General features: G+C 67.6%; 1 protein-coding gene across 1 annotated transcript; it reads left to right on the top strand.

Moving 5' to 3' along the window:
* Nucleotides 1-4,975: 4,975 nt before the first annotated feature.
* On the top strand, nt 4,976-25,691 carry SEMA6B (semaphorin 6B). Its single transcript, XM_033082125.1, has 17 exons — nt 4,976-5,004; nt 17,129-17,277; nt 17,668-17,797; nt 18,041-18,101; nt 18,215-18,277; nt 18,594-18,695; nt 19,641-19,731; nt 19,805-19,924; nt 20,003-20,091; nt 20,300-20,517; nt 20,709-20,840; nt 21,715-21,864; nt 22,430-22,624; nt 23,113-23,253; nt 23,477-23,554; nt 23,712-23,770; nt 23,849-25,691. Exons 2-17 carry the CDS (start codon nt 17,163-17,165, stop codon nt 24,808-24,810), a joined length of 2,706 nt encoding a protein of 901 aa, XP_032938016.1. The 5' UTR covers nt 4,976-5,004; nt 17,129-17,162; the 3' UTR covers nt 24,811-25,691.
* The last annotated feature ends 179 nt before the right edge of the window (nt 25,692-25,870 follow it).

The following is a 25,870-nucleotide window of genomic DNA, read 5'->3' on the forward strand; positions in this document are numbered from 1 at the left end:
TTGGGGTGATATTCACCCTCAGGGCAGGATTTGGGGTGATATTCACCCTCAGGGCAGGATTTGGGGTGATGCTCACTCTCAGGGCAGGATTTGGGGCGATGTTCAATCTCAGGGCAGGATTTGGGGCCATGCTCAGTCTCAGGGCAGGATTTGGGGTGATGTTCACCCTCAGGGCAGGATTTGGGGTGATGTTCACCCTCAGGGCAGTATTTGGGGTGATGTTCACCCTCAGGGCAGGATTTGGGGTGATATTCACTCTCAGAGCAGTATTTGGGGCGATGTTCACTCTCAGAGCAGGATTTGGGGTGATGTTCACCCTCAGAGCAGGATTTGGGGTGATGTTCACCCTCAGGGCAGGATTTGGGGTGATGTTCACCCTCAGGGCAGTATTTGGGGTGATGTTCACTCTCAGAGCAGTATTTGGGGCGATGTTCACTCTCAGAGCAGGATTTGGGGTGATGTTCACCCTCAGAGCAGTATTTGGGGCGATGTTCACTCTCAGAGCAGGATTTGGGGTGATATTCACTCTCAGAGCAGTATTTGGGGTCATGCTCACCCTCAGAGCAGGATTTGGGGTGATGTTCCCCTTCAGAGCAGGATTTGGGGTGATGCTCACTCTCAGGGCAGGGTTTGGGGTGATGTTCACTCTCAGGGCAGGATTTGGGGTGATGTTCACTCTCAGAGCAGTATTTGGGGTGATATTCACTCTCAGAGCAGGATTTGGGGTGATGCCCAGTCTCAGGGCAGTATTTGGGGTGGTGTTCACTCTCAGGGCAGTATTTGGGGTGATGTTCACCCTCAGAGCAGTATTTGGGGCGATGTTCACTCTCAGAGCAGTATTTGGGGTGATGTTCACCCTCAGAGCAGGATTTGGGGTGATGTTCACCCTCAGAGCAGGATTTGGGGTGATGTTCACCCTCAGAGCAGTGTTTGGGGCGATGTTCACTCTCAGGGCAGTATTTGGGGTGATGTTCACTCTCAGGGCAGGATCTGGGGTGATGTTCACTCTCAGGGCAGGATTTGGGGTGATATTCACCCTCAGGGCAGTATTTGGGGTGATGCCCGGTCTCAGGGCAGGATTTGGGGTGATGCCCATCCTCAGGGCAGTATTTGGGGTGATATTCACCCTCAGAGCAGTATTTGGGGTGATGCCCAGCCCCAGTTTTTGCAGCCCCCCCATCCTCAGCAGGATTTTGGGATGGGGGTGAGGCAGCAGAGCTCCCGGGGGTGCGTGGGGCAGGGGGAGGGGACTCTGTGCCCGCACCCCCTGAATTTTGGGGTGCTGCTGGTTGGTGCTGGGTGACCCCACACTCCGGTGGCCGCCACCCCCCCCGGCCGGGTCTCAGCTCACCCCCATCAATCATCCCAAACATTTCCTGGGCAGGAGGGGCGGGAAGGAGCCGCGCCGCCTCCACAATGAGGCAAATCCCGTCATTTTTGGGTCCGGCCCCAGTGTTACACACCGGCCCCACCGGGCGGGACCCACCCGCTGCCACCGGGCTGACCCCCGGTGTCCCCCCAGCCCCCGCACCCCCGGGGGTCCCTGTCCCCCTCCCCGGGGCACGGCCCCGTCATTAGCACCCAGAAAATGTTGGGTTTCTGCCTGGGAAAACACAGCAGATATGTACATTAAACATCGAATTATAAAATTAACAGATTCCAACTGCGGATGATTTGCATGTGCAAATTAACTTAATTACCGCTCTTCCTCCCCGAGCGCCCGCGTGCCGGGAAGGGCCGGCCCCGGCTCGGCCGGTGCAGGTGCGGGGGGAACGGGGGGACCGGGGGGAACGAGGGGAACGGGGGGAGCGGGGGGGACAGGGGGGACCGGGGGGAACGGGGGGAACGGGGGGAACGGGGGAACGGGGGGAGCGGGGAGAGGGACAGGGCCCTGTGGGGAGCGGGGCTGGGAGAGGGGACAGGATGGACACACGGACACACGGATGGACACACGGACACAGGGATGGACACACGGACACATGGAGGGACACACGGACACACGGATGGACGCATGGATGGACACACGGAGGGACACAGGGATGGACACAAGGATGGACATATGGAGGGACACAGGGACACACGGATGGACACACGGACACACGGATGGACACTTGGAGAGACACATGGATGGACACATGGAGGGACACACGGACACACGGATGGACACATGGATGGACATATGGATGGACACATGGATGGACACATGGAGGGACACATGGAGGGACACATGGAGGGACACACATGGATGGATGGACACACGGATGGACACACGGATGGACACACGGAGGGACACAAGGAGGGACACACAAGGATGGACATAAGGAGGGACACACGGACACACGGATGGACACACGGACACATGGATGGACACAAGGATGGACACATGGATGGACACACGGAGGGACACATGGATGGACACAGGGATGGGAACATGGACACACATGGATGGGCACATGGATGGATGGATGGATGGATGGATGGATGGATGGATGGATGCAAGCACATGGACACACACATGGACACACACACAGATGGACACACAGATGGATGGATGGACACACGGATGGATGGACACACGTACACCCAAGACCAAACACACGGACACACGTGTGTGCACAGCCCCACACACACAGAGGGGAGCACCCCGGGCTCCTGCTCCAGGGGTTCTGCCAGGGAGGGGGGGCTGCCGTGCCAGCAGCCCCCGGCTTTGGGGTCCTGTCCCCCACTCACCCCCTCAGGGTGGGGGTCCGGGGTCTGTCACTGGCTGGGGGGGGCTCTGTCAGTGCAGAGGGGGGGCTGTGAAGGCGCCGCTCCCCAAAAACCCTGCCCGGGCCCCAGCAGGGCAGGGAGGGGCCGGGGCGGCGCTGGGCTCTCGTGCCGTGCCGAGCCGAGGCGTGCCGGGACAGGCCGGGGGTCACGGCTCCCACCCCGCGTGCTCGGGATGCACGAGGCCGGCGGGGCAGGGCGAGGGGACACACCCCTGTCCCTGTCCTGTCCCTGTGCCTGTGCCTGTCCCTGCTCCTGTCCCTGTCCCTGTCCCTGCTCCTGTCCCTGTCCCTGTCCCTGTCCCTGTCCCTGTCCCTGTCCTGTCCCTATCCCTGTCCCCATCCCTGTCCTGTCCCTTTCCCTGTCCCTGTCCTGTCCCTTTCCCTGTCCCTGTCCCTGCCCTTTCCCTGTCCCTGTCCTGTCCCTATACCTGTCCCTGTCTCTGCCCTGTCCCTTTCCCTGTCCCTGTCCCCGTCCCTGTCCCTGTCCCTGCCCTGTCCCTGTCCCTGCCCCTGTCCCTGTCCCTGTCCCTGTCCCTGCCCCTGTCCCTGTCCCTGCCCTGTCCCTGTCCCTGCCCCTGTCCCTGTCCCTGTCCCTGTCCCATCGGCTCCCGCACCGAGCGCTGTTCCCTTAAAGGTCACACAAATCCCCAAATCCGGGAATAAATCCCGAGCTGGAGGCTGCGGATGGGAAGAGCCCTCCCAGGGCCGCTGTTTTCCGAACTGCCAGCCAAAATTCCTGCGCGGGAGGAGCCCCGGGACCACCACGGCCGGGGGGTGTCGGGGTCACCCGGGATATTCGGGTGCCACCGGGTACCAGGGTGCCGTGGGGTATCCAGGTGCCGTGGGACGATGCCGGGGTGCCCGCGGATATTTGGATGCCGTGGGATATCCGTGGGATATCGGGGTGCCCCAGCATGTTCAGCAAAACGCGTGTGGACGATGCTCGCAGGAATTAATTCCGAGGAGCGCTGATTAATTGGCCGTAACGAGCCCGAGATGGGCGAGCGCGGGGCCGGGGCTGTGTGAACAGGTCAAGGGGCTCGCGGTGTCCCCTCGATGTCCCCCTGGGGACGGTGATTCAGGCGCTGAGTCATGGCTGTGTTTCCTTCCCCTGGAGACCCCCCCTTCCGCCAGTGTCCCCCCCGGGGTGGCCGTCCCCTCCCGGCCCTGGGAACGGGCAGGGAGCGGAGGGATGCAGGAAGAGGTGAATCACGGCCCGAGCCTCCTGCTCGCCGGGGCGGGCTGGGCCTGGGGGCAGCTCGGGGCACCCGGACGGGGCTTTGGCCCAGTTTGGGGTTTTTCGGGCTAAAACAGCTGGGACAAAGCGACAAAGCGACCAAAGTAAAGCCGTGCTAGGCCCCCACCCTGTGTGACCCCCCCGGGCCCATCCAGACACCCCCGCGGCCCGAGAGGGGCAGGTTCGGGTGGGGAGCACCCCTGGGGGCTCGGGGGGACCGGGGCAGAGGTTGGGGGCTCGCACCGAGGGAGGGGGCTCGGCCTGGGGACAGGGACACGTTCGGCAGCGGTGGAGGGGAATCAGCTTCGAGCCTGCGGGGGAACGGGGTCCCAGCTCCTCACCGGGATGGGAAATTCGGGAAACTGAGGCAAGGGGCCGAGGGGGTTCGGCCTCATTCCCTCTCCGTGCCAGCGATGGGGAAAACGGAGGCACAGGATGGGGGGGCTGGGTCTGAACCCCTCTTGGTGCCGAGGACGGAGGGAAGCCCGGGCAGGAGATGGGGGGGGATCAATCCCAGCCCCTCCCGGCACCCGGGATGGGCGAAACTGCCGGAGGGGCCGAGGGGGGCCGGTCCCAGCCGTGCCGGTGCCCGGGAAGGCGGGGGGAGCGCTGCCCCTTTTCGGGGGGGCCGAGGCGGGCGGGGCCGGCTCCCCCCGCGCTGCCCCCTCCCCGCCGGGGGCGGGGGGCCCGGGGCCGGGCCGGGCCGAGCCGAGCCACCTCCCCGGGGCGGGGGCAGGGCGGGGGGCGCAGCCGCTCCGGGAGCGCCGGCGGCGGCGGCTCCTCCATCGCCGCTGCTGCCGGAGCGGCCCCGGTGCCGCCGCAGCCACCGGGCGGGCCCGGCCCCGGCCCCCCGCCCCCCCCCGGGCCCCGCCCCGCCCGGCCCCGGTACCGGCGCTCCCGGCGCGGCCGAGCGGAGCCGAGCGGGGCCGGGCCGAGCCGCTGCCGCTGCCGCAGGTGCGCGGTGCCCCGAGCCCCCCCGGACCCCCCCGGGACGGAGAGGTAAGAGCGCGACCGGTGCCCCCCCCCCCCCCAACACCCGCCCCCCTCCCGGTGCGGTCCCGTCTCGGTTTTTCTTCCTCCTCCTCCATCCATTGCCCCTCCTGGGGTGGGGGGGAAGGGAGAAAAGGGGTGCTCCCCCCCCCCCCCAGCCCTCCCCCCTCCCGCCGCCGCCGCTGCTGCATTGGGAAGCGGCGCTTTTGTTAGCGGAGCGGGCGGAACCTTGAAGGGTCACGGGCTGGAGGGGCCCCCCCGCGCCCCCCAACCCGCCCCTCTCCGTCCCCTCTCCGTGCATCCTGTGCCCCCCGCACCGCTGCCCCCCCAGCACCCCCATCCCGCACCGCCATCCCCTCCCCGCCACTCCTGGGGGTCCCACCCGCACCCCAATTCTTCTCCCCCCATCTCCCTCCCGTGCCCCCCATCTCCATCCCGCACCCCCAGCCCAGCCCGGCACCCCGCGAGCATCCCGGCACCCTCACCCCGCACCCCCAGCCCCCCCCGGCACCCCGAGACCCCTCAGCCTCCAACCCCCACCCCCCTCACCCTGCTGCCCCCCGCACCCCGATGTGTCCCCCCAGCTCCCTGCTCCCCCCACCCCCCCAGCGCCCCGATCCCGCTCCCCCGTCCCCAGCCCAGCACCCCACAGCCCCCAGCACCCCTGAGCCCCCCCTCCCTCCACCCAGCACCCAGTCCCACCCCCCATCCCCTCCCACGTCCCCCTCCCACCCTTCAGCCCCCCGGAGCGGCGCCCCGAGCCCCCCCAGCCCCGGGACACGCGATGGGAGCGGGATTGGAGCCCCCCCGCGCCGGGCTGGGAGGATGAGGATGGGGATGGGGATGAGGATGAGGATGAGGATGAGGATGGGGATGGAGATGAGGATGAGGATGAGGATGGGATCGGGGGGGGGGTCTCTGCTTCGTCGGGCTCCGTTTTGCCTCCGTTGCTTCTTTGGGAAGCAGCCAGGGCTTGTTGTTTTATTTTTTTTTTTAGGGGGGGTTAGAAAAGGAGGGGCTGCTCTGTGCCCCTCACCCCGGGCAGCTCTGGGGGGTGCTCAGAGATTGAAATGGGGGGGGTCCGGCCAATGCAGCCCCCCAAAGGGCAGCGGGGAGCGGCGAGGCTCAGCCCGGGGGGGCTGCGTGGTTGTGCCCCCCCCCAAATAATCCCGCAGGGCTGGGTGGGGGGCAGAGCGCCCACAAATCCAGGGGGTGCCTGGCTCTGTCTCGGGGCTGTAACTTGGTAGGAACAAGGCTTGGGGGGCAGCCGGCTGAAGGGGGGGACCCGCCGTGCATGGGGGGTGTCAGGGCAGGGCCGGGGGGGCCCCGCAGGCACCGCCTGCCAGGCTGGGGGGGCTCTGTCCCCCTTTTCGGGGCTCGGGACCCCCGCACCGCCGGCAGATTCGGCATGGGGGAACCCGAAAATAACACGGTTGGGGGTGTTTTGTCTGACCCCAATCCTCCCGTCACCCTCACCTGGGGTGTCCCGGGCACCCCCAGACCCCTGAAAACCCCCCCTGCCCCTCCCCCAGCCTGACCTCCATCGTCCCACATCACCCAGAGCACTCGGGGCGCTGGAGCACCCCAAACCCCCCCCCGACCCCCCCATATGGGGCAGAGGGGAGTGGGGACCCCCGCCCCTGCTCAGGGGCTTTGGGGAGGGGGCTCGGCACCCCCCGGTAGAGCAGGGGAGGGGATGCCCGAGGGACTGTGCCGTCGGCACGGGGTGACCTTGGGTGAGCTCTGCTTCCTGCCGTGCCTCAGTTTCCCTCTGCCAAGCCAGGCCGTGAGCTTGGGGGGTGTCACAGAGGGGACCCCCAGTCCCTGGGGTGTGCGGGGGGGTCAGACACCTGCCATGAGTGGGAGCACCCACCTCTGCCTGCCTGGGGGACGGGGGGGTGCCGATGGCACTTGTGGCACCGCCGTGTCCCCCCCGGGTGTCCCCTCTGGGCTCCGGCTCCGGCTCCAGGGACCGCCGGGAGGGGGGCAGGGCCCGGCTGAGCTCCTGTGCTGCAGACACAGCCTTGGCGAGGACTTGTCCTGGTTTGGGGGTCCCTCTGCGTGCCCCCCCAGTTCTCCTCACGAAATGCCACCGAGGGCAGCTCTGGCTGGCCCAGGGTCCGTCCCGGCGCGCCAGGTGCGGGCAGTGCCATGTGTCCCCCTGTCACCGTGTCCCCTGTCACACCCCAGGGTGCTGCGGGTGTCCCCGCTGGGTGTTGGGGTCACATCCCGGCGGCTCCCGGGGTGCTGAGCGCGGATCCAGAGCCCGTTCTGCAGCGTCCCGGGGGTGGCACGGGAACTGGGTCACGGCTGGCACCGCTGGCACCGCTGGCACCGCTGGCACCGCTGGCACCGGGGCACGTGGCTGAGCTGGGGACATTCTGAGCCTGGGGGGGCCGGGGCTCGGGATCAGTTCTGGGGGTGCCGGGGGTGTCAGTGTGGGGGGACACGGCTCATCCCAGGAACCCCCCGGTGGTTTTGGTGCCTTTCCCACAACAAAGGGAGCTGGCCCAGCTCAGCCCGGTGACCCCAGAGAGAGCACAGGAGCTCCCCAGGGCAGGGCAGTCCCGGGGGGCTGCAGGGACCCCCCGAGCTCCCCAGGGCAGGGCAGTCCCGGGGGGCTGCAGGGACCCCCCGAGCTCCCCACAGCCAGGCAGTCCCGGGGGGCTGCAGGGACCCCCCGTGTCCCCATGGCAGGGCAGTCCCGGGGGGCTGCAGGGACCCCCCGAGCTCCCCAGGGCCGGGCAGTGCCGGGGGGCTGCAGGGACCTCCCGTGTCCCCAGGGCAGGGCAGTCCCGGGGGGCTGCAGGGACCCCCTGTGTCCCCAGGGCAGGGCAGTGCCGGGGGGCTGCAGGGACCCCCCGTGTCCCCCCCGAGCCAGGCCCCTGCTGGCTCTGTGTCCCTTCCAGCCCCACCAGGAGCCCCCAGACACGGGACAGGGCAGTGGCAGGGCTGGGTGTCCCTGTCCCCTCGGCCCTGGCAGCCGGCTGCACATCCAGGCGATGTTTTGGCTCCCAGTTTAACCAGTAACTCCTGCGCTGCCAGCAGCGGTGCTGGGGCTCGGCCCGGCCGCGGGGCCCTGCTCGCCAGGCTCCGGAGCTGGATGCAGATCCCTGCTGCAGTGCCGGATGCGGTTTGTATCCCTAGACAAGCTGGAATATTTTTAATTAAACCTGCCAGTTTGGATGCGATTTGATTTTTCAGTGGGCTGAGCTGCGCCGGGCCCTTGGAGCACCTCCCGCGCCGAGGCCGGATCGCAGCTCCCGCCGGGGTTTGTCCCACCGGGAACCGACCCCGGGCTCTCCAGGGTGGTGTTTTCACTCCGGTACCTCCGTCTGTGCCAGGCCGGTGGGCACCGGGGGCAGCCGGCATGGTTTCGCTGTGCTGCCGCTGTGGTGGCATCCGCCGCTTTCGGCGACATCAACACAAGTAAAGAGAAGCAGGAGCAGCCCCGGCTCCATCCGGGAGCTGTTCCGGCCGTACCTGCGAGCTCCCATCGCCACCGGCATCGCCCGATCGCCACCGGCTCTGGGAGCCGCGTCCCGGGCAGCTCCGGCTCCGCTGCCCGTGCCCGGGATGGAGCTGGAGAGGGGCACCCAAAGGCGGCTCGGTACCCCCGGTACCCCCGGTACCCCCGGTACCCTCGGTACTCCCGGTGCCCCCGGTACCGCCGGCACCCCCGGTACCCTCGGCAGTGCCCGGCCCAGCGCCGAACAGGACACAATGGCTTTGGGGACCCCAGGGAGCTCCAGGCTTTGGCGGTGCCCCCCAAAAGGGGCGATGAGGGGTTGGGGTCCCTGAGAGGAGCGGGGGGAGAGGAAGAGCAGTGAGCCGGCACAGAGGAGATCCCGGAGGGGCCGCCGTGTTCGAACGGGATTTTACTCCCTATTTAATTACAATTTTGTCAAATTAAAAAAAAAAAAAGGTGTGTGGGGGGGATAAAGAGATCCCTCTCGCCTCTTTGTGCCGGCTCCCAGCAGCCGGTTAATTAAAGAGCGGCTGCCGAAGCCGCCGGTCCCGGCGGAGCCCCGCGCTGGGGCTCGGTGTCACACCTGGGCTCCAGTTGCTCCCAGTTCAGCCCAGTTCGGGCTGTGGCAGTGGCAGTGGCAGTGGCAGTGGCTGTGGCTGTGGCAGGGGCTGTGGCAGTGGCAGTGGCTGTGGCAGTGGCTGTGGCAGTGGCAGTGGCAGTGGCTGTGGCCGTGGCAGTGGCTGTGGCAGTGTCGTGCCGATGCGCCGTGGCTAATCCTCACTCTTGCCCGTGTAATCCCGCCCGCCGGGATAATCCCATCAAACCCGAGCTCAGCGCCGGGTTTGGCGCCGGGGGGAACCGGGAGGGACACGGGGGGACACGGGGGGGGACACGGGGGGACACGGGGGGGGACACGGGGGGGGACACGGGGGAGCGGCGGCTGCGGGAGGGACCGTGGGGTCTGCGGGAGCCTGCGGGGGGCTCGGATGGGGAAACTGAGGCACGGAGCAGGACGGGAGGTGGGAGCAGCCCCAGGGTGATGGGTGAGGAGGGGATGGGACGAGGCAGCGCTGGCAGCACCCGCGGGTGTCCCCGAGAGACGGGTCCGGCCCTGGTTGGTTTGGGGGGAGCATCGCGGGCTCCTCTGGGCGCCCCATCCATCACCCGCTCGGATAAAGCGCCGGGAAATGAGGAAGTGTCAAGGAGGGGGTTTGGGAGCTGGGATCCAACCTCGCCGAGCGCCCAAAATAACCCGAGCGGGGCTGGGCTCAGTCCCTCGTGCCAGCCCTGTGTGCCAGACCCGGGCACACGTGTGCCAGAACACGCCTCGCACGTGAGGCACGCGTGAACACACCTGGACATGGTGACACACAGGAACACACCTGGACATGGTGACACACAGGAACACACCTGGACATGGTGACATCCGTGAACACACCTGGACATGGTGACACACATGAACACCTGCACGTGTGACATCAATGAACCCCCGCACACGTGTGCCAGAACACGCCTCACATGCGTGACACGCGTGAACACACCTGCACACGTGTGACATCCCTGAACACCCGCACACGTGTGACACATGAACAGCCGCACACGTGTGACATCCATGAACACCCGCACACGTGTGACACCCCACACACAGACACACGAGTGCCACCCGGTGCCCACATGCCGCCACACACCGGTGCCAGCTGGTGGCCGCATTCCTGCACATGTGTGCCACCCGGCGCCTCCTGGCAGCCCCTGCACCCACCCTGGCACAGAGGGACATGTGACACGTGTGACACCTGCTGTACACACCGACACCTGCACACACGGCACACGGTGACACCCCCCGCACGCGCGTGACACCCCGCGCACCCCCCACGCACAGATGGCACCTGGCACACCTGGCACACCTGGCAGGGGACAGGGGACAGGGGACAGGGGACAGGGACACCGTCCTGCCCTGAGGCTTTGGGCGCTGCTGCCTGGGAAGCCGCGCGGTGATGGCGGCGGGGGTGGCAGTGACGGTGACAGTGGCGGTGGCAGTGGCGGTGGCCGCGGTGGCCGCGGCTGTGCCGGGAGAACAAGGAGCGGCTCCGAGGGCGGTGAGGCCGCTCGGACCTTCCGGCGAGGCGGCAGCGCGGAGGCGGCGCTGGGAACAATGGCCCTTTGTTCTGCGCGCTGCTGGCATCCCGGAGCCCGGCCTGCATCCCCAACTGCATCCCATCCTGCATCCCGAATTGCACCCTCAACTGCATCCCGAATTGCACCCTGAACTGCATCCTGCATCCCATCCTGCATCCCCGACTGCATCCCCAACTGCATCCCCGACTGCATCCCCAACTGCATCCCCAACTGCATCCTGCATCCCATCCCACATCCCATCCTGCATCCCATCCTGCATCCCACCCTACATCCCAAACTGAATCCTGAACTGCATCCCGAACTGCATCCCGAACTGTATCCTGCATCCCATCCCACATCCCAAACTGCATCCCACAGCCTGATTTCCATCCCATCCTGTATCCCAGCCTCCATCCTGAACTGGATCCCATTTTGCATCCCACATCCCATCCTCCATCCCATCCCACATCCCATCCTCCACCCCGCATCCCAGCCCCCATCCCACTCCACATCCCACATCCCATTCTCCATCTGCACATCCTGCATCCCACTCCTCATCCCACGCTCCCCCCTGTCCCAGTCCCAGCTCCAGGCACCCACAGCTCCCGTGGGGCTCACGGGGGGGTGTTGGGTGTCCCCCTGTCCCCAGCCCCGCCAGGGGACACTCCCAAAAGGGAGAGCGGGATGGAGAGGACGGCGCGGGGAAGGAGGAGGAGGAGGAGGAGGAGGAGGAGGAGGCCGCAGGGCGAAGGCTCACGTGCTCTCACCCACACCTCGGCACCGGAAGCCACTTGTCACTTTGTCACCCTCTGGGCACACCGGCGGGGGTGGCCGTGGTTCCTGTGCCCTCCGTGTCCCCTCGGTGTCCCCTCCGTGTCCCCTCGGTGTCCCTCGGTGTCCCCACGCCGTGGTGCCCCTGGGAGCTGGGTGGCTCCAGGAGGGAAGGGGGGCACCCTGAGGTGTCACCACCGCCTTGGGGACAGCAGGATGCTGCGGATGGCGAGGCTGAGGTGACACTGAGGTGACACTGAGGTGACACTGAGGTGACACTGAGGTGACACTGAGGTGACCTGCCACCCCCAGCCCCTCTCTGCCCATAGAACCCAGCAGATATTGAACTTTATTTAAATACAAGTTTGAAGATGATCCGAGCGGGAAGCGCCGGTTCCGGGCCTGGAGAGCTGGAGGAGCTCTGGGAGGAGCAGGGAGGGGGGACCCGAACGCCAACAACCCCCAAACCTAAACCCCACCTTTATTAGGGTTAAAACTGACCCAGCTGGGGCTGTCCCCACCCCCGGGACCCTCCCCCGGCTCCTCCTGCTCTGGGTCCGTGGGCTGTCATTGCAGGGCTGCTCTCTGAGGGCTGGGCTGCTTTGGGGATGTTTTTGGGGTGGGTTCGGGGTGTCCGTGGGTGCTGTGGGTGTGTTCAGCATCCTCCCATCCCGGGAATGCCGGGGCTCCGTGTCCTGGCAGGTAATTGCAGGGTTCCCGCCTGGAGACGGATGTAAACACTGCAGGGCGACATTGAGGGGTCCCCTGTGTCACTGTGGGGTCCCATGTGCCATTGTGGGGTCCCCTGTGTCACTGTGGGATCCTCTGTGTCATTGTGGGGTCCTCTGTGTCACTGTGGGGTCTCCTGTGTCATTGTGGGGTCCCCTGTGTCACTGTGGGGTCCCCCGTGTCATTGTAGGGTCCCCTGTGTCACTGTGGGGTCCCCTGTGTCATTGAGGGGTCCCCTGTGTCACTGTGGGGTCCCCCGTGTCACTGTGGGGTCTCCTGTGTCACTGTGGGGTCCCCCGTGTCATTGTGGGGTCCCCTGTGTCACTGTGGGGTCCTCTGTGTCACTGTGGGGTCCACTGTGTCATTGTGGGGTCCCCTGAGACATTGTGGGGTCCCCTGTGTCATTGTGGGGTCTCCCGTGACATTGTGGGGTCCCCTGTGTCACTGTGGGGTCCCCTGTGGGATGGATTCAGGAGCTGGTGTCCCTCTGCCTGCTCGGGGACACCGTGGGGACAGGGATCCGTAAGGGGACAGGGATCCGTAAGGGGACAGGAATCCCTGGGGACAGGGATCTGTAAGGGGACAGGAATCCCCGGGGACAGGGAGGTGCCATCCCGGGACTGGCAGCGCTCGGGGTGGGGGTTCCCAGGGCGGTGCCAGGCTCGGGCAGGAACAGGGGGTTCCCTCTGCCCGTGCCCGAGGGAAACTGAGGCACGAGGCCGGGGCGGTGACTCGGAGCTGCCGGACCCGCTCCTGTCCCGGCCCCGGGGCCATGTGGCCGCAGAGAGGGGACAGGGCGAGATCCGGGGGACCCCGGCAGGGCACGGAGCCCCTGGGGGGGCACAGGAGCGGGGGGGTGAGTGCCTCGGGGGACAAGGGGACATCAGGGGCTTTGGGGACAAGGGGGATGAGGGGAGTGGATGTTTTGGAGGGACGGGAGGGGCAGGGATGCGCCCCTTTGGGGACAGGGGGGGTGACAATCTTTGTGGGGACATGAGAGACGCGGGGGATGTGTGCGAGTGGGGACGGGCGGCGTGGGGACAGCAGCAGGACCGGAGGTGGGACTGGGGGGTGGGACAGGGGGACAAAGCCTGTGGGGACAGCAGGGGACAAGGCTGTGACCTGGGGGGACACCGAGCGCTCCGTCTGCCACCCCCTGTGTCCCCCCTTCCCCCGGAGTTGATTTCGCGTGACGCGCGATCCTCCTCGCTAGGAAACCGTCCTTAATATGCAGATGAGCCCCTATTTAATATGCAAATCACCCTGCGGCTCTGGCCGGCCACCAGCCAGCTGGGAGGGACGGGGGACGTGTCGGGGCACCCATGGGTGTCACCCGGGGGGTGCCGAGGGGACACCCGGCAACCGCGGCCACCTCTGGGCACCCACAGCGGGTGACAAAGCCACCCCGGGGTGACCGCGGGGTCCCCACCATCCCCCGTGCCCCTGGTGGGTTGTGGGGGGCTCGGACTCGTGTGTCCCCACCCGGTGGGCGATGGGGAGGGGACAGGGACAAGGCACAAGGGACAAGGGACAAGGGACAGGGCCCGGGGCTATAAACGGCAGCTGTAAGCGGAGCCGGTAACCGGAGCGGGAGGCCCGCGGGGACATTTGAGCCGCCGCCGGGGCCGTGGAAGCGCCAAGGTAAACGGTGGGGGCTGTGTCCCCCCCCTGGCACCTCTGTGACCCCCCCATCGCTGTCACCCCCCCCCCCGGGGCTCCCCGGTCCCCTCCGCAGCTCTGGGGGTGCCGGTGCGACCCCCCGGCGGTGCCGCTTGGGGAGGGGGGACCCAGGGCAGGGGACAGGGACAGGGACAAGGGACAGGGACAGGGACAGGGACAAGGCCAGCGCGCGGTGCCAGGTGGCCGGGGTGACATTTGCTCCGTCCCTGCCGTGGGGACAGCTGCTTCCTGGCTCTGCCATCTGAACCGGGCCCGGAACGGAAACCCGGGGGGGGCTCAGCCCCCCAGCCCCGGCGGCAGCAGCAGCTGGGAGTGGGGGGGTCCCCTGGCAGCTGGGGGGGCACTGCTGGTGACCCCCAAACCCTCCGTGGCACTGGGGGTGTGACCCCCAAACCCTCCGTGGCACTGGGGGGGCACTGTGTGACCCCCAAACCCTCCGTGGCACTGGGGGTGTGACCCCACCGGGCAAGGGCACATTTTGGGGGGCTGGAGCGTGTGTAAAGCCTCATTAGCACATCTAATTACTGATTTTTTATTGATGTTGGGCGCCTTCTGAAGGAAATGACCCCAAAATGCGGCGTTAGCCCGATGGAGTGGGATGTGGATTTTGAGATTTTACCGGAGACGGGATTCCCAAAAAGTTGTGTGTGAGGGGATTTCATTGTTGGTGTGCTCTGCCTTTCCCACCCCCAGTTCTCCGGTGTGTCCCCCTCCTTCCCAATATCCCCCTAATTCCTCAGTGTGTCCCCCTCCCTCAGTGTCCCCCCCAGTCCCTCAGTGTGTCCCCCTCCCTCAGTGTGTCCCCCTCCCTCAGTGTCCCCCCTTTCCCACCGCCCCCCCAATTTCCCGCTGTGTGTTCCCCTTCCCTGATGTCCCTCCCTTTTTGTTGTCACCACCATTCCCGGTGTGTCCCCGGCCCTTCCCCGCCGCTCTATGAGGATGGGGGTCCCGGTGAGGCTGGGGGGTCCCGGTGAGGCTGGGGGGCCCCGCTGTCCCCGCTCTGTGTCCGGGGGGGTCTCACCGGGGGCTCCGTGCCGGTTCTTTCCCGTGGGGACCCCGCGGTGCCGCTCGGGGGTCCCACGGGTGCCCCCCCGGGTCCCCGGCTGCGGTGACAGCTGCCAGGGTGGGGGGGGGGGGGTTTGGTGGCTCCGGTTACGGTGACATCACCCAGCCCTACCTTCCCACCTGGCGCGGGCGGGGGGCTCGGACCCCCCCCCTGCCCTGGGGGTCGCGGGGGGTTGATGTGACAGCTGAGAGCTCTCGGAGCCCCCAGCGCCACCGGGGCGTCCTGGGGAGGGGAAACCCACCCTGGGGAGGGGGAACCCACCCTGGAGAGGGGGAGCCCGTCCTGGGGAGGGGAACCCACCCTGGGGAGGGGGTGTCCACCCTGGGGAGGGGAGCCCACCCTGGGGAGGGGGAGCTCACCCTGGAGAGGGGGTGTCCATCCTGGGGAGGGGGTGCCCACCCCCCGCTATGGGACAGCGGTGACATCGCGCCAGCGGCGGAGGCGGCCGGAGCAGCTCAGGTGGGCAGAGCGCGGCGCTGGGGGGGGGCGGATGTCACAGGGAAGGGACCGGAGGGGGGGCAGAGTGACCCCCCCAGCAGGGACACCCCTCCCCTGTGGGATCAGAGATCCCGCTGCGCTCAGAGCCCCTGGGAGCTGCAGCGAGGGGGGACACTGGGGCTGCCCCCCCTTCCTGCCCCATTCCCCCCGGGCCGGGGGTCTCCGAGATGCTGGAAAGGGGCGGTGGGACAGATCAACATCTCCCCCCGCCCCCCAAAACTTTGTGTGTGCGGGGTGAGAGCTCAGCGTGCTCTGGGATGGGGAAACTGAGGCACGGAGCAGCGACAGGGACAAGGGACATGCCCGAGGTGTTCGGAGATACCCGAGTGGAGACCCCCCCTCAATCTGGGCACATCCCCCCCTCTCCATCCGCTGCCTCAGTTTCCCCACATCCGCGCTGGGGACAGCACGGGGACCGTGCCGTGAATGGGTCCCTGTTTGTCACCCCCTGCTGCCGTGTCCCCCTCCCCGAGCCCCCTCCTCCTCCCCGAGCCCCCTCCCCGAGCCCCCCTCTCCCCGCTGCCTTTTCTTTTCCCGCACAATCGCTCGCATTTACGGCGCCGGAGGCTCCGCTTACCCTGCGCCCGCTCTCTGTCACTGGGGGACGGCGACACCGCGGCCCCGCTCGGCTTCCAGTGCCCGAGGCAGCGACAGGGCCCCCCCAGCCCCCCAAACCCCCCCCAGCCCCCCAAACCTCCCCCGGCCCGGGCGCGTTCTCAGGTGGACACCGAGCCCTTCTCGGGGTCCCCCCTTTGCTCCCCCCGGCCTTGGTGGCTGCTGTGTGACAGAAAGGACTCATTTCCTGCTTGGTGGGGACACCGCGGGGGCAAAGCTGGGTGGCACCGGGAGCTGTGGCACTGTGGGGACAGGTTTGGATGTCCCTGAGATAGTGGGGACACGGCTGGGTGTCCCTGACACCCTGAGGATGGGGTCAGCTGTCCCCAGGGGCTGTGACACCCTGAGGATGGGGTCAGTTGTCCCCAGGGGCTGTGACACCCTGAGGATGGGGTCAGCTGTCCCCAGGGGCTGTGACACCCTGAGGATGGGGTCAGTTGTCCCCAGGGGCTGTGACACCCTGAGGATGGGGTCAGCTGTCCCCAGGGGCTGTGACACCAGGGTCAGGTCCCACCGGGGTCACCTCCTGCCCGGGGGCTGTGACACAGCAGGGTCGGGGTCAGATGTCCCCGGGGACGGGGCTGGGGACAGTGCCGGGTCTCAGCCGGGCCGGTGACACTACGGAGGGGTTGGGGACACGTCCGCTGCTGGCACCGCCCGCTGTCCGGGCCCCGTGACCCCCGCCCCACACAATGTCACCCGTGCTCGGTCCCCGCGGGGGAGGAGGGCGCCGCTTCGATCGCTCCCGCTCGCTGCTCCCATGGAATTAATGATCAATTAATTCCCTGCCCGGCTGTTAATTACCCAGCCCCTCGGGGATGGTGGCGCAGCGGGTGGGGGGACAGTGGCGGTGGCACCGGGGCTGTCTGGATGGGGGGGTGCTGTGACACTCGGAAGTGTCCCCGCAGATTTTCCAAGACATCCCGGCGGCGTTCTGGGAGGGAGAAGCGCCTCTCTGGCTCCCCTCTTGTCCCCACGTCCTCGTGTCCCCGTGTCCCCCTGTCCAGGTGTCCCCACGCTCCTGTCCCCAAGTCCCCAGCCCTGCCCTGTCACCAGCAGTGGCTTCCCCGCGTGCTGCCGGTGACAAAGCCCCAGCGTGGCTCCAATCCCCGGAACACCGCAGGGTTTGGGGCGCTCGGGGGGTGAACCCCGGTGGGCGCTGCCCCTCCCAGCCCCGCCCGTGCCCGCAGGTGCCGTGGGTGCCCACCCAGGGCGGGGGTCGCCATGGGACCCCCACCCCGCATCCCCCTGGTGCTGCTGCTGCTGCTGGCGGCCGAGAGGACGGCGAGGGGAACGTTCCCCGAGGAGCCCGGGCCCATCGCCGTGGCCCCCCCGGACTGTGAGTGCCCGCCCGGGGCTGTGCCGGGGCACGGGGCAGGGGAAGGGAAAGGGGCGGGTTTGGGATGGACACGGGGCGGGACCACCCTCGGGCTTGGGGTCACTTTTGGGGGCACCCATGGGAAGGGTTCTGGGGTGATTTGGGGTCAAGGCAGGCGGGGGACACCCCTGGGGGGGGATTTTGGGCTGAAGGGAGGAGGGAGGTGCCCCCTGGGCAAGGCTGGGTGTGGGGGTCAGCTGGGCTGTGTGGGGGTGCCCGGCCCCGTGTGACCCCGTGTGACCCCCTGTGACCCTCGTGTGACCCCTCTGTGACCCCGTGTGACCCTATGTGACCCCCTGTGACCCCTCTGTGACCCCCCTGTGACCCCCTGTGACCCCTGTGACCCCCCAGACGTGAAGCACTACCCCGTGTTCGTGGGTCACGGCAGCGCCCGCCCGGGGGGCCCCGAGGGGGGCAGCCCCCAGCGCCTCAACATCCAGCGCATCCTCAAGGTCAACCGGACCCTCTTCATCGGGGACAGGTCTGGAGCCCGCCCCACAAAGCGTCCCCTCCCCACGCCCACCCCTCACTCCGCTTTTTGCTGGGAAGGACCTCACTGACTCCTGGGGCACCCCAAATGTGCCGTGGGGCACCGGGGGGGTTCATTGCCCACCCCAGCACCCCAAACCTCCCCGGGAGGGGGGTGGGGGTGGATCCTGTACCCCCCAAGGCTGGGGGGCTCGTCCCAGCTGCGGGGAGGTGACACCCGTGTCCCCCTCCCCAGGGACAACGTCTATCGGGTCAGCCTGGAGCCCAGCGGGGCCGCTGAGCTGCGCTACCACCGGGTGAGTGCTGGGGGGTCCCCGGGGGTCTCAGGGAGCCCTGAGGGGTCTCAGGGGGGTCTCAGGGGGTGCTGATGGCTTCTCCCTGTCCCCACACTGCTTTTCCCCCCCTCCAGAAGCTGACGTGGCGCTCGAACCAGCACGACATCAGCATCTGCCGCATGAAGGGCAAGCACGAGGTACGGGCGGGGGGATCCGCACCCCATGGGGACCCCCGGGGGGGCTGAGCACCCTCTGTGACCGTGTCACACCCTGTCCCCTCCCACTGTCACCGCCCCGCTCCCTGCCAGTTGTATCTCTGATTTATTGGCCGCTCGGCTGATTTGATTTGTAATTGATTATTGGGGCCAGAAATCGCATTCCCAGCTCCCGTAAATGGGGTGACACAGCCCCCCCAAAGCCATCCCCTCACAGTGAGGAGGTCCCGGTGGGGTGGGATGAGGTGGGGAGGGGGGTTTGGGGTGCTGAGGGTGACGCTCCCCTCTCCCGGCACAGGCAGAGTGCCGAAATTTCGTCAAGGTGCTGCTGGTGAGGAACGAGAGCCTCCTGTTCGTCTGTGGCACCAACGCCTTCAACCCCGTCTGTGCCAACTACAGCGTGAGCCCCCGGGGGGGACACCCACGGGAGGGGTTTGGGGTCAGGGAAGGAGGGGACACCCACGGGAAGGGTTTTGGGGTCAAAGAGGGGACACCCACGGGAGGGGTTTGGGGTCAGGGAAGGAGGGGACACCCACTGGAGGGGTTTTGGGGTCAGGGAACGAGGGGACACCCACGGGAAGGGTTTTGGGGTCAGGGGAGGAGGGGACACCTATGGAAGGGTTTTGGGGTCAGGGGAGGAGGGGACACCCACGGGAAGGGTTTTGGGGTGAAGGAAGGAAGGAGGGGACACCCACGGGAAGGGTTTTGGGGTCAGGGGAGGAGGGGACACCCACGGGAAGGGTTTTGGGGTCAGGGAAGGAGGGGGAACACCCACGGGAGGGGTTTTGGGATCAGGGGAGGAGGGGACACCCACGGGAAGGGTTTTGGGGTGAAGGAGGGGACACCCACGGGAAGGGTTTTGGGGTCACAGAAGGAGGGGACACCCACGGGAAGGGTTTTGGGGTCAGGGAAGGAGGGGGAACACCCACGGGAAGGGTTTTGGGGTGAAGGAAGGAGGGGACACCCACGGGAAGGGTTTTGGGATGAAGGAAGGAGGGGACACCCACGGGAAGGGTTTTGGGGTCAGGGGAGGAGGGGACACCCACGGGAGGGGTTTTGGGATGAAGGAGGGGACACCCACGGGAAGGGTTTTGGGGTGAAGGAGGGGACACCCACGGGAAGGGTTTTGGGGTCAGGGGAGGAGGGGACACCCACGGGAAGGGTTTTAGGATGAAGGAGGGGACACCCACGGGAAGGGTTTTGGGGTGAAGGAACGAGGAAGGCTCTGCAGCATCAACACCTTCAACCCTGTCTGTGCCAGCTCCAGCCTGAGCCCCCTCAGGACGAGGACCCCGGGTCCCCCCGTGCCCGGCTGTGTCCTCATGTCCCCCTGTCACCCCTCCAGATGGACACGCTGGAGCCCGTCGGGGACAACATCAGCGGCATGGCCCGGTGTCCCTACGACCCCAAGCACGCCAACGTGGCCCTGTTCACAGGTCAGTGGTGGCACCGCCGGTGTCACAGCGGGCACGGTGTCCCCCCGCCCCGCTGACACGCTGTCCCCTGCAGGGGGGATGCTCTTCACGGCCACCGTGACGGATTTCCTGGCCATCGACGCCGTCATCTACCGCAGCCTCGGGGACAGCCCGACCCTGCGCACCGTCAAACACGACTCCAAGTGGTTCAAAGGTGCGTGCCCAGCCTGGGCTGTGCCAGTGTCCCCTGTCACCCTGCCCTGGGCCAGCCCTGACCCCGCTGTCCCCGCAGAGCCCTACTTTGTGCACGCTGTGGAATGGAGGAGCCACGTCTACTTCTTCTTCCGGGAGATCGCCATGGAGTTCAACTACCTGGAGAAGGTGAAGTTGGGGATCCCCACGCTCCCTTCAACCCGTTCTGTGACACCCACGGGGAGGTGTGACACCCACAGAGAGGTGTGACACCCACGGGGAAGTGTGACACCCACAGGGAGGTGTGACACTCACAGGAGAGGTGTGACACCCACGGGACACTCGGGGTGGGGACAGGGTCACCCTTGGGCTGGGTGGTGAGCGTGTCCCCCTGCAGGTGGTGGTGTCACGGGTGGCCCGGGTGTGCAAGAACGACATGGGCGGCTCGCAGCGGGTGCTGGAGAAGCAGTGGACATCCTTCCTCAAGGCCCGGCTCAACTGCTCCGTGCCAGGCGATTCCCACTTCTACTTCAACGTCATCCAAGCCGTGACGGACATCCTGGAGCTGGACGGGCGGCCCGTGGTGCTGGCCGTGTTCTCCACTCCCACCAACAGGTCAGAGCCTGCCGGGCCCTGCCCGGATCCCCGGGCTCGGCGGGGTCTGAGCTTGGTGCCGGCTGGGATCTGGGTGGGATCCGGGCTGGATCCTGGGTGGGATCTGGGATGGGGCTCTGTGCCCTCCTTTCCATGTGGGGTCTGCAGGGCCCCTCGCACCCCCTGAGCTCACCCCAGCCGTGTCCCCACAGCATTCCCGGCTCCGCCGTCTGCGCCTTCGACATGACCCAGGTGGCCGCGGTGTTCGAGGGGCGGTTCCGGGAGCAGAAGTCCCCCGAGTCCATCTGGACGCCTGTGCCCGAGGACATGGTGCCAAAGCCACGGTGAGGGACGGGGGGGGGACGGGAAGGAGCAGCTCTGGTGCGGGTGGTGGAGATGGGGATGGGGACGGGGCTGGGATCGGGGAAAGGGACGGGGCTGGGGACAGGGACAGCGGCCAGGACCCGCCGGGACGGGGACAGGGATGGGGACAGGGCTGGGGACAGGGCTGGGGACAGGGCTGGGATCGGGGAAAGGAACGGGGCTGGGGACAGGGATGGGAACAGGGGTGAGGACTGGGATGGGGACAGGGACAGCGGCCAGGACCCGCCGGGACGGGGACAGGGATGGGGACATGGATGGGGACAGGGTGACGATAAGCACGGCCACCACCAGCGGGGCTGGGGACAGGGATGGGGACAGGGGTGGGATCGGGGAAAGGGATGGGGCTGGGGACAGGGACAGCGGCCGGGACCCGCCGGGATGGGGACAGAGATGGGGACAGGGCTGGGGGACAGGGATGGGGACAGGGATGGGGACAGGGTGACCATAAGCACGGCCACCACCAGCGGGGCTGGGGACAGGGATGGGGACAGGGCTGAGATCGGGGAAAGGGACGGGGCTGGGGACAGGGACAGCGGCCAGGACCCGCCGGGACGGGGACAGGGATGGGGACAGGGATGGGGACAGGGTGACAATAAGCACAGCCACCACCAGCGGGGCTGGGGACAGGGATGGGGACAGGGATGGGGGACAGGGATGGGGACAGGGTGACAATAAGCACAGCCACCACCAGCGGGGCTGGGGACAGGGATGGGGACAGGGCTGGGGACAGGGATGGGGACAGGGATGGGGACAGGGTGACAATAAGCACAGCCACCACCAGCGGGGCTGGGGACAGGCTGGGGACAGCGCCACTGAGCCGTGCCGTGGCCGCAGGCCCGGGTGCTGCGCGTCCCCGGGGATGCGCTACAACTCCTCCAGCGCCTTCCCCGACGAGATCCTCAACTTCGTCAAGACGCACCCGCTGATGGACGAGGCGGTGCCGGCCCTGGGCAACGCCCCCTGGATCCTCCGCACCATGACCCGGTGGGTGCCCGGGGGGCACTGGGGGGCACTGGGGGGCACTGGGAGGGCTGGAAGAGGCTGGGAGGTGCTGGAGGTGCTGGTCAGACCCTCCCGTGCTGCTTTTCCGCGCTTGTGCCAGCACTGGGAGCGCTGGGAGAGCTGATAAATCTCATACACTTTGCAGTCAAGATTGTCTCGTCCTAATTAAATCTGCCTTAATTGCTGCTTGATGGGGAATTAATCAAGCGGCGCTCTCGGGCCGCAGCCTCCCGCCGGCAGGGCAGCCGTGGCGTGAGCAAGGATGGGGACAGGGACACGGAATGGGGACAGGGACGTGGAATGGGGACAGGGACGTGGGAATGGGGGGTGGGGATGGGGACAGGGACATGGAATGGGGACAGGGACCTGGGAATGGGGGTTGGGGATGGGGACAGGGATGTGGGGCTGGGGATGGGGACACAGGGCTGGGGATGGGGACACGGGGACAGGGATGTGGCACTGGGTCCCTCACCCTGCCCCAGTTTCCCCCTCCCTGGGGACACCTGGACTCCCCCAGACCCCAGCACTGCCCCCTCCTCCCCCGCAGGTACCAGCTCCGTAAGATCGCGGTGGACACCGCGGCGGGGCCCTGGGGGAACCACACCGTGGTGTTCCTGGGCTCCAGCACCGGCACCGTGCTCAAGTTCCTCATCCTGCCCAACGCCACCCGCAGCCCCGCGCCCGCCGCCCCCGGCAGCCAGAGCGTCTTCCTGGAGGAGTTTGAGACCTACCAGCCCGGGAGGCGAGTCCAGGGGGCCTCAGGGGGGGAGAGGGGGCGAAAAATGGGGTGGGTGGGGTGTTGGGATGGATGGATGGATGGATGGATGGATGGATGGATGGATGGATGGATGATGGATGGATGGACGGATGGATGATGGATGGATGGATGATGGATGGATGGATGGATGGATGGATGATGGATGGATGGATGGATGATGGATGGATGGATGGATGGATGATGGATGATGGATGATGGATGGATGGATGATGGATGGATGGATGGATGGATGATGGATGGATGGATGGATGGATGGATGGATGGATGATGGATGGATGATGGATGGATGATGGATGATGGATGGATGGATGGATGGATGGGGGGGATGGATGGATGGATGGATGGGAGGGATGCAAGGGTGAGTGGAATGGATGAGAAAACCTCCTCTGGACTGGGACGGGCTCTGTGGGGGGACCTGTGGAGCAGGTCTGACAGCTCTGCCCTGTCCCCAGGTGTGGCCGGGACACGGAGGACGAGCGGCGGCTCCTGGGGCTGGAGCTGGACAAGGCTGCGGGGTCGCTGCTGCTCGCCTTCCCCCCGTGCGTGGCCAGGGTGCCCGTGGCTCGCTGCCAGCAGCACTCGGGCTGCATGAAGTGAGTGCCTGGGGCTGGGCAGGGCTCGCCGGCGGGGGCTGAGCGAGGAGGGAGGGCTCGCATAACCTCACAGCCCAGGAATTCACCCCGTGCTGCGATCTGGGCTCAGCACGGCCGGGAGCACGGCTGGGGAAACTGAGGCACGGCACGGGGGCTCTCGGGGGGGCCGGGGTGTTGTGTTCCCCCCATCAGGGCTGGCCCTGACATCTCTGCTCTGTGCCAGGAACTGCCTCGGGAGCCGGGATCCCTACTGCGGCTGGACACCCGAGGGCTCCTGCATCTTCCTGGAGCCCAGCCCCAGGTGAGGCCGGGGGACAGGCGGGGGGGACAGCAGTGTCCCCAGAGAGCATCGGGTCCTGCAGCCCCCAATCGCTGAGCCCCAACAAACTCACTGAAGGGGGCTGGGAGACTCTGCCAGGCCATTTGGGACCCACTGACCCCCCAGTTTTCACCTCCAGGGTGATCTTCGAGCAGGACATCGCCGGCGGCAGCACCTCCCACCTGGGCGAGTGCGAGGGTGAGTGCGGGGCCAGTACCGGGCTGGGGGACGTGGTGGTGGCACCCGCAGGTGCCCTGAACGCGTCCCCAACCCCAGGGCTGGTGACGGAGAGCTTCGTGGACGAGCCGGACGGGCTGGTGTCGGTGAATCTCCTGGTGATCTCCTCCGTCGCCGCCTTCGTCATCGGCGCCGTCATCTCCGGCTTCAGCGTGTGCTGGTTCATCGGGCACCGGGACCGCAAGGAGCTGGCGCGGCGCAAGGACAAGGAGACGATCCTGGCGCACAGTGAGTCCGTGGTGAGCGTCAGCCGCCTGGGCGAGCGGCGGGCGCGCGGCGCCTTGCTGGCCCCGCTCATGCCCAACGGGTGGCCCAAGGAGCTGGGCAAGGTCACCCAACACGACCTGGACTCGGGGGTGCTGCCCACGCCGGAGCAGACCCCGCTGCAGCAGAAACGCTGCCCCGGCGCCCTGCAGAACTGCACCTGGGAGCAGAGTCACAACATCATCAACGCGGCTTTGCGGGACCCTGGCGGCTCCGGCCCCGCGGGCGCCGGGAGGGGGCACGGCGGCTCGGGCCGCCCGCCGCGGGGCATCCCCCTCTCCTGCCACGCCATCCTGGTGGACCAGGAGCTGGAGGCCGAACTCAGCGACTCCTCAGGGGACGGGCATTGGGCTCGGGACCCTCAGGAGGGTCCCCGCACCCGGCAGCACCCACCCGCCGGCGCCCGCCGCCCGCCCCGCGCCTCCTACGGCGACTTCGGCGGGACGCCGCACCCCAGCCCCGAGCGCCGGCGGGTGGTGTCGGCACCCAGCGGGGAGGGGGGAGACTTTACCGAGGGGCCGCCCTGGCACCCCGAGCAGCTGAACTTCAACGCCAACAACGGCACGGGCCGCCCCGGCGCCCACCTCAAGAGGAACCACACGTTCAACAGCGGCGAGGCGGCGGCGGGCGGCTACGGGCGGCACCGGGCAGCGCGGGCACCGGGCACCCCGCGGCCGCTCACGGACCTGCAGCACCTCCTGCGCTACGGCGTGGAGCGGACTCCCTCGGGAAAATAGGGTCCCACCCTGTGTGCGTCCCCCTCGCCAGGACACTGAAGGGACCCCCGGCTCCCTGGGGACAGGGAGGGGTGGCCGGGCAGGAGCTGCGGGCGTGGGCTGAGGTGCTGCATGGGTGAGGGGGGGACTGGCACCCCCTGGGTGCCCCCGGATAGGGTTTGGGGGTGTCCCGGCTGGCGTGGGGCGGTGCCCTGCGCTCCGGCTGCTTTGTCCCACATGCCGGGGGGGGCCGGCCACCGTGTCCCCTCCCCAGGCTGGACCCAGGGCCCGCAGCACCCTGGGACGGGGATCCCTGGGGGGCAGCAGGACGGACACACGGACACGGGCGCTGGGCTGTGCCCCCCAGCCCGCAGCCCCTCGGCCCGTCGGTGGCAGCCGGGGGGATTTTTGGGTGCTGCCAGCCCCTTGGGGACGCCCGGCCGGGGGTGCGCTGGTTGTGGTGATGGAACCTGGTGAACATTTTGGGTGCGGGGGGCTGGGGGCCCCCCGAATGTGGCGTTATCTGGGGATGGGGCACACTCCCACCCCCAGCCTGGGGTCAACCCCTTCCCAGTGCCAGCCTGGGGGTTGCCCATCCTTCCCCCCCCCGGCACCCCCTTCTGGAAAGCACAGCCGGGGTAGGGGGGCACCGCCGGGGGGTCCCACCGAACCCACTCTCTGCTGGCAAAGGGTGCCCTTTCGGTGCCACCCCTGCCCGGCACCCACCCGGGGTGGCGTGTCGCGGGGGAGTGGCAGGTCCCCGGGGGGATGGCAGGTCCCCAGGGGGTGGCAGGCTGTAAATAGGGCAGGGGGCGGCGGGAGCCCCCCCCCAGCGGCCATGCATGCGGCCGCCCGCGGGCTGTACCCCGCGGCCCCAATAAACACCCGGTTACCGGAGGCGACTCCCCCGCCGCCGCCTCGGCCCCTTCTGAACCCCCCGGGAGGCGGGAGGGGGACACAGGGTGGGGGACAGAAGGTGACACCCCCTCCGTGGGGACCCGCACAGCCCAGCGCGCACACAGCCGCACCCAGCCGTGCTCAGCCCCTCCCCGCACACCCAAGGTCCCACCAAGGTCCCCAT

The sequence above is a fragment of the Catharus ustulatus genome, chromosome 29 (assembly GCF_009819885.2).
Source record: "Catharus ustulatus isolate bCatUst1 chromosome 29, bCatUst1.pri.v2, whole genome shotgun sequence".
Lineage (NCBI taxonomy): Eukaryota > Metazoa > Chordata > Aves > Passeriformes > Turdidae > Catharus > Catharus ustulatus.